Source organism: Arachis ipaensis, chromosome B03, assembly GCF_000816755.2.
Source record: "Arachis ipaensis cultivar K30076 chromosome B03, Araip1.1, whole genome shotgun sequence".
Lineage (NCBI taxonomy): Eukaryota > Viridiplantae > Streptophyta > Magnoliopsida > Fabales > Fabaceae > Arachis > Arachis ipaensis.
In genome coordinates, this window is record NC_029787.2 from 135,823,599 (window position 1) to 135,833,314 (window position 9,716).

The window sequence follows — 9,716 nt, forward strand, 5'->3', positions numbered from 1 at the left end:
AAAAATTATATTTGCTAAAATTATTCACATCAAAACTAACCTTTTTATTTTGAAATATGCTTTTTCATTTGTCTTCAAGAATTTAAAATAGAGTGGACTCGTTGTATTTTCCCACAGGTGGATGTAGCAGGAAGGGAGAAAAGGAAAGAGAGGCATCGGAACATGGCAGCGACGCTCACAAATTCTACCCGTAAGTAAACTATAATGTTGTTCAACCTTCATCAAATTTAATTGTTAATCTCATTATGGTTCCTCTCTCTCTCTCTCTGCTTCCGCCTCAGGTTGCTTTGACGCTCTTAAACTTCGAGAATTTATTTCTGAGGGTTCACTTGATTTCGAACAATGGACTTCACTCATCTCTGATGTTGAGAAAATCTATCCTGTAAGTAAGTTTAATTCCAATAATTCAAAGATTCGGAACTTCAGCTTTTTTTAAATAATTTTTTTTAGAAAAATTTATCAGTTGTTTGTTAGATAAGCATAGCTAAACAAAACATATGGTTGATTTTGAGGAAGGTTTGAAGTTGGATAGTTTTAGTTCTCATTGTTGATAACATGTGACTTTTTGTTAGGTGAAAAGAGAAATTGAGAATCAGAGCTGTAAATGCTATATTTTGTGATTTAATTAACATGTAAGGATGTACAGAGAAGCTTGAACTTGACATTGATGCAGGATGACATGGAGAAAATATGTCTGACATATGAAAATTTCTTATCCAACTTCCCATTGTGTTTTGGGTATTGGAGGAAGTATGCTGCTCACATGGCACGCTTATCCACTGCAGATAAGGTTTTGGAAGTCTTTGAAAAAGCTGTTTTGGCTGCAACGTATTCAGTAGGGATGTGGGTCGATTACTGTAGCTTCTCCATGTCGGCTTTTGAAGACCCATCTGATGTTCGGAGGTAAATGTTGATACAGAAGCTGTTTGGATAAATGATTTAGGTGGAGTATGCTTCCACACTCCATGCATGCTTCTTAACTTTTGGTTGTTCTGGAAAGCAATAAAATGTTTTTCTTGATATGTTTTTTCCCCCAGATTGTTCAAGCGAGCAGTTTCCTTTGTTGGGAAGGACTACTTATGCCATACATTGTGGGACAAGTATATTCAGTTTGAGTTTTCCCAGCAGCAGTGGGTTTCTCTTGCTCACATTTATATCCAGACTCTTGAGTTCCCAACCAAAAAGTTGCACCAGTATTATGATAGGTATGCCTTGTTCTGTGAAAGATGTCTGAGTCTTTAAAGCCCCTTTGTTGGTCATCATCTTCATATATGTGCTTGACATGGCTGGCAGTTGGAATGTACTTCTGTAACGTGTGTATGATTTTGTCGAGTGTGTGTGTATACCTGAATAGTATGCTTATCAGATATTATTTCTATACTTGTCCAGTTTTAAAAAGTTATTAAACCTTTTGGAAGGGGGTGTAGCAAGCCTGGATAGTTCCCCAAAGGAATTGCAATCTGAACCAAGTTTTGATGGTGAAATTCCTGTAGATTGCAAGCATGACAAGATTTATTGTGTTATCAAAGATATGATGGATTCATCCGCTGGATTGACTCGTTCCATCGCCTTAAAAAAGTACAGGATCATTGGAGAACAGTTTTATCAAAGGGCTCATGAGTTGGATTTGAAGATTAGTCCTTTTGAGGCTAATATACAGAGAAATTACTTTCATGTCTGGCCACTGGATGACAGTCAATTGCAGAATTGGCATGATTATCTTGATTTTATTGAACTTCAAGAGGATTTTGACTGGGTAATTTTCTGCACAGTATTCTCAATAAAATTTGCCAGTTTCTTAACTTTATTTATTTATTGCTTAAAATTGCTGGCTAAACAATCTGCCATTTCTATGACTCTGCATAGGCTGTGAAACTTTATGAAAGATGTTTGATTGTGTGTGCCAACTACCCTGAGTACTGGATGCGTTATGTGGAGTTCATGGAAACCAGGGGAGGAAGAGAAATTGCAAACTACTCTCTGGACCGAGCAACAGAAATTTATTTGAAGGTATTCTTCATAAACCACATTTATTTAGTTGATTGAATTTCATGTTAATGCTCAGCTTTCCATGTGCTTCTGCTTTTTTTTTTTTTTTACCTGAGCATCTCTAAAGTGTCTGACAAACAATTGCAAAAGATAAGGCTTTTTAAAGAATGAAAATATGAAGCATTAGAATCAATGTCAAATGGCAGGATTAGATGTCCAAGATGCAGAGACTAGATTTTTAATAGAAATTTATAAGTTAAATGGCAGAAGTGAAATCTATGACTTCAGAAGTCGAGGTCAACATGTATTGTAAGCCATGCTTAATGAATTAGAAGGGGGAAGATAAACAATGATGGTGTAACAATTTCATGGGAATTCCTAGATTTATTCAGTATAATTTATCTCAGGTTGAGTGTTGTTATCTTTATTTACTAATTCTAGGCTCCTAGACCATTATTTTTATTCTAAATCCATGACTAGGTTATACTGTACTGAAACTTGCTTTATTCCTTTCTTCTCTAGGGTTTGACATAGCTCCATCATATGTTCATTGCAGAGTGTACCAGAAATCCATTTCTTCAATGCCAGGTTTAAAGAACAAATAGGAGATGTTTTAGCTGCTCGCGCTGCATATATTCAGCAGACTGGTAAAGAGTCAGATTCTGATTTTGTGCAGAATGTTATATCAAGAGCCAATATGGAGAAACGTTTGGTATGCAATTAGCCTTTGCTACAATTGAAGAAAGCTGTACTCTTTGATGATAAGCTGATACAGAAAAGATGACTACATGTGCTACCTGTTACATTTTTATTGCAGGGAAATATGGAGTCAGCTTGTGGTATATACAAAGAAGCAATAGAGATGGCTGTAGCTGAAGAGAATTTACAGCATGCCCTCCCTAATTTATATGTCCATTTCTCTCACCTAAAATATATGGTACGTGGCATATTTAACATTTTTTGTTGAATTTTCATTCTAAAAGGCTAAGCATCATTCTATAAAAGCAGTAAATGAAGTTTTTAGGCTATAGTTACTACTAGGAATTAGTAGCTACAAGGTTTTCTGTATGAAGTGCCTGAAAAATTGTTGCAGCTAACATATCATAATCATAAACAGAGTAAATATTGACCCTTCTCATTTTGCATGCTGATGTGAGGTGTAGTTAACCAATCCTTTTTCTTCCATGTTCCTTTCTTGGTTTCAAGAGTACAAACAACATGGATGCTGCTAGGGACATCTTGATAGATGGCATAAAGAATTTGCCTCAAAACAAACAGCTTCTGGAGGTAGGTCTATCTTTTCCATTTTATTTATGTAACCCTAGTAGAAGTGGAGAGACCTAAGCTGAAACTTTTCATAAGTATGCATTTATAGATAGATACGGAAAACTTCAAATTACTTGCTCTTAATTAGAATGAGCAGGGGGTAACTCGTCATGTCACAATGAGTGAAACAGCTTAGTTGCTACTGGCTTGTATGTCTAATGAGACTTCTTCCCCTTGCCTAGTGCAAGTGTTGACAACTTTAATTCAGTTCTTTTGATGTATTTTGCAGGAGTTGATAAAGTTCTCAATGGTGCATGGAGGGTCAATGTCCATGGCTGTAATAGACACAATTATTGCAGAAGCAATATCTCCAAGACCTGATGGATCTCAAGGTCTGGGTGTAGAAGACGCTGAGGATATATCAAACTTATACCTAAAGGTTATATATCTCCTATGAAGTATCAACGCAATTAAAATTGAGCTAATCATTATGATATAGGAGTATTGTAACTTATGAGGTGGTTGCTCTGTCTTATTTTTCTGATGATTCAACCGGTGCTGAAACCTTGTGCTTGTTTAGTAATAAGTGTGTATTTGAGCATAATAGGGTGCTGCTAATTTTGAAAAACAAAAATCAACTGGTTGCCTTACATCTTTTTTCTTTTTGGAGTAATAAAGAACCTTTCCTCCCAAAACAAGCTTATAATTTGTCATGTTATTGAGTAATTAAAAATAAAATATTTGAAATTTTAACATTTAATGGCCTACTAATTTGATACTGACACATCTATGGTAATGCCAGTTTGTTGATTATTGTGGAACTATACATGATTTAAGGAAGGCATGGAATCGGCATATAAAATTGTTTCGGGCATCTTCCAGGGCAGATACACATCAGCAATCAACTAAATGTAGAAGGTCACTGAATTTGATCCAGGATAGGAGTAAGGAGACTTCCATTGATATGTGTAATCAGCTATCCAAAGATTCTAGTTCTGACTTGCATGCTTCTTTGCATTCCCAAGAGGAGAAAATGTCACCACAAAAATATCCTCTCCCAGATTCCAAGGAACCAAGAAATAATTATCCTGAAAATATATTATCTGCAGATTTAGTGGAAGTGAAAGAGGAACCTGCCAAAGTTCCTAAGCATTCCAAAGCAAATAGTTATGAATCTGATGTTTCATCAGAAACTTTATTACATCAAACAGCTAGTGGAAATCAACCTTCACAAGCTTTGCAATCATCCCCAAAAGTAGATAATTATTCTCAGGGGAAGTGTGAACTTGGGCATGAAGAACTGAAACCACTTTCTCAGAAAAGCATGTCACCAAACAGCCGGGAAAGGATTCATGATCCAGGACCAATGGTGTCTCGGGAGGAGGATTATACTGCAGGGGTGGTAGTTGATGGTTGTACGGGACACCGAGGCAATCTTGTAAGCACCCAAGATTCCGAGTCTGCCCAAACATGCATTGAAGTAGATGACGGTTCATATTCAGCATCCTGGCAAGGCCATAGAGCAAGAAGACCACTTCTACCACCTCGGTTGTCGAGAAATCATGGTGGAAACTTGCATCAGATGAAAAATGCTGGGAAATTTTGCAAAGGTCCCAAAAATGGTAATCGTGGACATATGCATAGGAAACATTTCCAAAGGCAGCAACCTACTCCACAACAGATCCATCCAGCTGAAGGGGGAGCGCAACTGCCTTCACAACCAGGTTACTCTTCGCAATCTGTATTGCAAGTTCAGCATTGCAGTCAAGCACAAAATCAGGTTAAAAGTACTGTTGCTCCTGCTGATTTTACCGCGGCTTATAGTTGGCCCTTACAAAACTCCTCATCCCAGTCTCAACCACCAGCCAACGCCCCGTCACAAATATTACATGCAATGCAAGGCAATGGACAGTATGGATATATGCAAAATAGCCAAGAATATAACCAGATGTGGCAATACTATTACTACCAACAGCAGCAGCAGTTGCAACTACAACAACATTATCTTCAATTGCAACAACAACCATTTCAGCAAGAACAGTCCCAACAACAACAAAGTCAGCTGGGACATCTTCAACCACAGCAACTGCAACAATTGCAATCTCAGTTGCAACAGCAGGTTCTGCAGCAGCAGCAAAACTTTCAACAGCAGCAGCAAGATCATCATCCTGTTTATATACAGCAGCTGCAGCCATCAAGACAGGTACAATAAATTTTGGAATTATAGGGTTTAGGTAATTTGCATACTAATGAATGACGCATTAGAATGCGATTTCCCAGGTTGATTGGCATTTCTCACTTTAGTTTCTCTTGAATAGTAATATCTTAATTATAACACAGCTCGAACTCTAGCCAATTTTCAGATCTAGTATTTCTGAGTCCGTTATCTTGTTGATAATCTTTCTTTTGACAACTTCTAATGAAGTTTCTTTGCAATGGCAGAGTCAGAGTAGTAGCAATCCTGTAGCTGAGCAAGGGCTGGCAATGGTGACAGCTCAGTCGCAGGTGAGTAAAATAACGAAAAAAAGTAGTTTGGCATCTTGGCGAGAGAGTTTGTTCTTGCTTCGTTGGATTCCTTTTTGGGCTTGATTGGCTACATAAATGGCTTAATCTCTAGCTCTTCGAAACATAACCTGTCTCTGATTTGTGTCGTCTCATGATGCAGGACCATGAATCAACACCATCACAGCAAGCATGCAAACCTGGAGTGGTTTCTTCTCCTGTTCCACTGAATTCCGAAGAAAAATCTACCCCAGAATAGTTATAGTTCCATGTAGTTTGGCTGGTTTTTAAGTTTTAAACTTCAGTTTTCACTGTGCAAGGAATTAGACCACACTTCATTCGAATGTGAGAATATTTGTAGCTCCCAACCAAAGGAACGAAATGAAAACCGTTTATAATGTGTACATTTTTTTCTTTTTTGTGAAAAATGTTAGAATGATTTGCCCATCCCGTTGAGTTGCTGTTCTTTTAATGATAATTTACATGCCTGTTTTGCCAGAAAAAGGGTGGTTTTCTGACATGATATACGCGAAATAAGTTCAATGTCATGTACAAGGGAAATTGACCAAGGTCTTTTACTACCTCATAATCTTAGCGACGGATTTCTAACACATGCTAGCGTTTCGATAGTGGATGTGTCTACTCTATTCAAAACATAGATATGGTGACAAAAAATTTTGACGGACACGGTGGGCACATAAATTGACCGTGAATAGTAGATAACAATTTAGTTAAATATACTATTATTTAATAGTTTTCAATTAACAGCTTCACATTTAAACTTCACATAAATTGACGCTATATATATTTGGTGTATTTTCAATAAGTTGAAATACAGAAATTGCAATTAAGACATTATTTTGATAATTTTATCTTCAATCTATTTTCAACTTTGCCCTCTCTTTACTTATCTCTGATTCACAGAATCACAGTTCTCACCCTTCTCCATGTGTTTATATCCCTCCCTTCTCTCGGCCTTTTCTGTTTTTCCTCCCAGTCAGAGACACTGAAGACGCCAAATGGATTTACCTTTGCGTCACCTTCTGCTACCGCATCACCTTCTGGCTCTAACTCTATGTTGCCACATTCACCTGTCTTCATTGTCGTCTTCCTTTTTTTTAAATATTATTGAATTTATTGTTGATATTGTTAGAATTTTGTATCATCTTGATTATTGGTGTTTGGTTATGCATAGCAGTGGTAGATGGGAACTCTACGATAGTAGTGAGTAGATTTTTAGGAGTCTCGTGCTTTATGTATTTATTTTGCCATGTATATATATATACACCCAAACATGGCCTTAATCACTTTAACTAATTAACTCCCTCTTCTTTTCCGGTTTAAAACGGTTGCCAACATCTCTTTGTTAAATACACTACATTAGGGTAAATGTCTAGTCAGATATCTAAAATTATAAACGTAGAAGGCTCATATGCTGAACATGCCATTTTAGTGTTACAGATACAACCAAAAGAATCAGAAGTTGCTATCCAGTTTAAGTAAAAATGGGAGCAGAGTTGGTAACTTTGAACTAATCCATGGAATAACTATGGACTAGCTTACAACGTTGCAATCAACATAGCAAAATCAAACAAAAGGCAAGAATAAAATGGATAAAGCAATTCACTGTCTTCAACTTGTTTTATTCACCTACGTACATTTTGCATGAATATAAATAGTCCATCCAACAATTCTTGCTTGAGTGCTAAATATAAAGAAATGAACTAGCAATGTGTTTAAAGTGGAACTTTACACACTGGCATCACCTTGCATAGGGTGACAAAGATGAAGCATTGGCAAAATATTATGTAATCTAAATTTACAAAGCTATCAGTCAGCCATTAACGGCATAATATATCAACTTTTCTTCATAGACCTGCATACAATGGTTCAAAATGGCAGAATCTATTTTACCCAGATTTACAAGATATATAGCAGACAATTGTCAATTGTGCAATAGTCAGCCACTTAATAACAGAATCATCAGCAGCAGAACAAACAACAAAACCTTTAAGAAAGGTATGGTTATATGGATTAAATAAAGTCTTACGTTATCATGTCTGCAAAAGGTTATTTATACTTAAACCTACTTAAGGCAGGCCAAAATGAAACTACTCCAAATGAATTGTCAAATTGAACTCTTTAAACTTGATATCTAACCCAAATCTATTCAGTTCCTATGACAAATGATTTCTCACACAGTTAAATTCAATCTGAACATTGTACCTCTTCTAATAGTAGCATCAACAAAGGTTATCTCCTAATAAACACCAATGAGGATGGATAATGGATAGAGGACTGGAGGTAAATTTATCTACGATGGTTATGAATTATTTAATCTCCTTCTACTTTGCCTTACTAACAAGAGTATCATTAAAAGGTCATGGGTCAATGACAAGAAATATATATATCAAGAAGGGGATAGATATGTTATGTCTAATTATCAAGGTCTACAAAGAGAAAGAGTAACACATTGAGAAAAAAAAGATTGCGGCAGACCACTTGAAAGCTTTAAACAGAATTTAACTAACGTATGAAATGATTCCTATGGAGAGAGAACTCTAATCATCTTAAAGAGAATATTTAAACACAGAATAATAGGCACAAAAATAAAGCTGGTTTATTACCTCTCAAGTCCTGGGAACCTAATAAAATAATTAATGTTGTATGTATGTAGACTTCCAACCCATACCTGATAGACGACCAAAATACTCGATTAAGATAAAGGACAAGACAGGTATGTGGATTTATTCCACAATTGATGTATAAATGTTTTAGGTCTACCAATGTACCAATGTAAAACTCCGAGTCATGGTTACAGTTCTGCAATGCAGAAGTCAGACAGATATATACAGTGAACAGGAGGAAATTGTGTAACATTAATGTGATAAAACAAATATTTTTCACAAGTAATGAAACTATGGTAACTACCGAATAGGAGAGTGCCCGTTCTTTGATAGGCAAGTTCCTTAATGGCATCTTTGTCAACCTGCTGGCTGAAAAGGATAAATACCTTGGCCAAAATGAAAACTAAAGCTCTCTAAAGCACATGGGGTCTAAAACATCAAGATTTTAACTAACTTTTCATGTCACAAAATCCACCAAATATAATGATAACATCATTAATAAGTTACAAATAAGATTTTCAATAGGTTAGCATTTGTTGCAATTCCATTAGAAGATGCAAGTTAAACAGCTAGAAGAACACCTTTAAAACAGAACATCAGTTGAGGCTTGAGCACCAAAAAATAAAATAAATAAATAAATAAATAATCCTATCCCAAGTAAAGGTTGACAGAAAATCATTAAAGGAGTCCTGCTACTTTCAGCTGATAGGACGTTGATGCATATGTCATATTTGAGCAACATTTGGGGTATGTGTTTCAGAACTATTCACTATGCATTTCAAATGTTGGTTGAAACATGTTACTATTCAATCTTAAGCTAGCAGTGGTATGTTCAATGGCAATGCCAATAAATTTATCATATCCTCTATTTAATTTGTTTATTTTCTCACAGAAATAGTAAAATTTTACCAATCAAGTTATTTGTTGAACTTAACTTCTTTCTTCTTTTATTTTTTTATGTTTTATTTTTTGGTTTTTTCAACTTTTTGTTCCTAGACACTATATACAGCATCAATGATCCATGATAACTATACACATACAACCTAGTGCACGAGACTCCCAAGGGCAGATGCACACAGTACACAGCCTTACCCCAACAAGCAGAGGTTGATTTCAATCCTATATGAGCATATACAGCAAAGAAATTATTGGAAGCTGAATCAACATATTTTATATAACAAATACCAAGTAAAACTAACTATGGAGTTGATTCTATTTCAATTAACACATAAAATTGATTGCCAGACTGCCAGTTCACATGGAAAGCAAAAGATGAAATTATATAACCTCACGAACTATATTTCATAATATGATAGCATTTCATATACACCC

General features: G+C 35.8%; 2 protein-coding genes across 10 annotated transcripts in view; one reads left to right on the plus strand and one right to left on the minus strand.

The window, feature by feature from the left end:
* LOC107632143 (pre-mRNA-processing factor 39) lies at positions 124–6,205 on the plus strand. 8 transcript variants are annotated; one of them, XM_021120085.1, is made up of 14 exons: positions 124–190; positions 282–382; positions 674–903; positions 1,038–1,205; positions 1,390–1,756; positions 1,867–2,010; positions 2,546–2,701; positions 2,807–2,926; positions 3,196–3,276; positions 3,545–3,694; positions 4,058–4,223; positions 4,365–5,458; positions 5,698–5,760; positions 5,921–6,205. In XM_021120085.1, exons 1-14 carry the CDS (start codon positions 163–165, stop codon positions 6,014–6,016), a joined length of 2,964 nt encoding a protein of 987 aa, XP_020975744.1. In that variant the 5' UTR covers positions 124–162; the 3' UTR covers positions 6,017–6,205. The 8 variants fall into 8 exon arrangements, with proteins under 8 accessions (XP_020975744.1, XP_016191290.1, XP_020975743.1 ...); XM_016335804.2 differs by having other exon boundaries at positions 4,058–4,199; XM_021120084.1 differs by having other exon boundaries at positions 282–386; positions 786–903; positions 4,058–5,458.
* Positions 7,368–9,716, minus strand: part of LOC107632142 (CTD small phosphatase-like protein) — a gene marked incomplete in the record, with an annotated part of 7,198 nt that continues 4,849 nt past the window's right edge. For both annotated transcript variants that reach the window (XM_021120089.1, XM_021120090.1), the window contains 1 exon segment: positions 7,368–9,716.

Coding starts and splice junctions, on each gene's coding strand:
- LOC107632143 (XM_016335803.2), top strand. CDS start 163: ATGGCAGCGACGCTCACAAATTCTACCC. Junction 2,702..2,806: donor CCAATATGGAGAAACGTTTG/GTATGCAATTAG, acceptor TTTTTATTGCAG/GGAAATATGGAGTCAGCTTG. Junction 2,927..3,195: donor TCTCTCACCTAAAATATATG/GTACGTGGCATA, acceptor CTTGGTTTCAAG/AGTACAAACAACATGGATGC.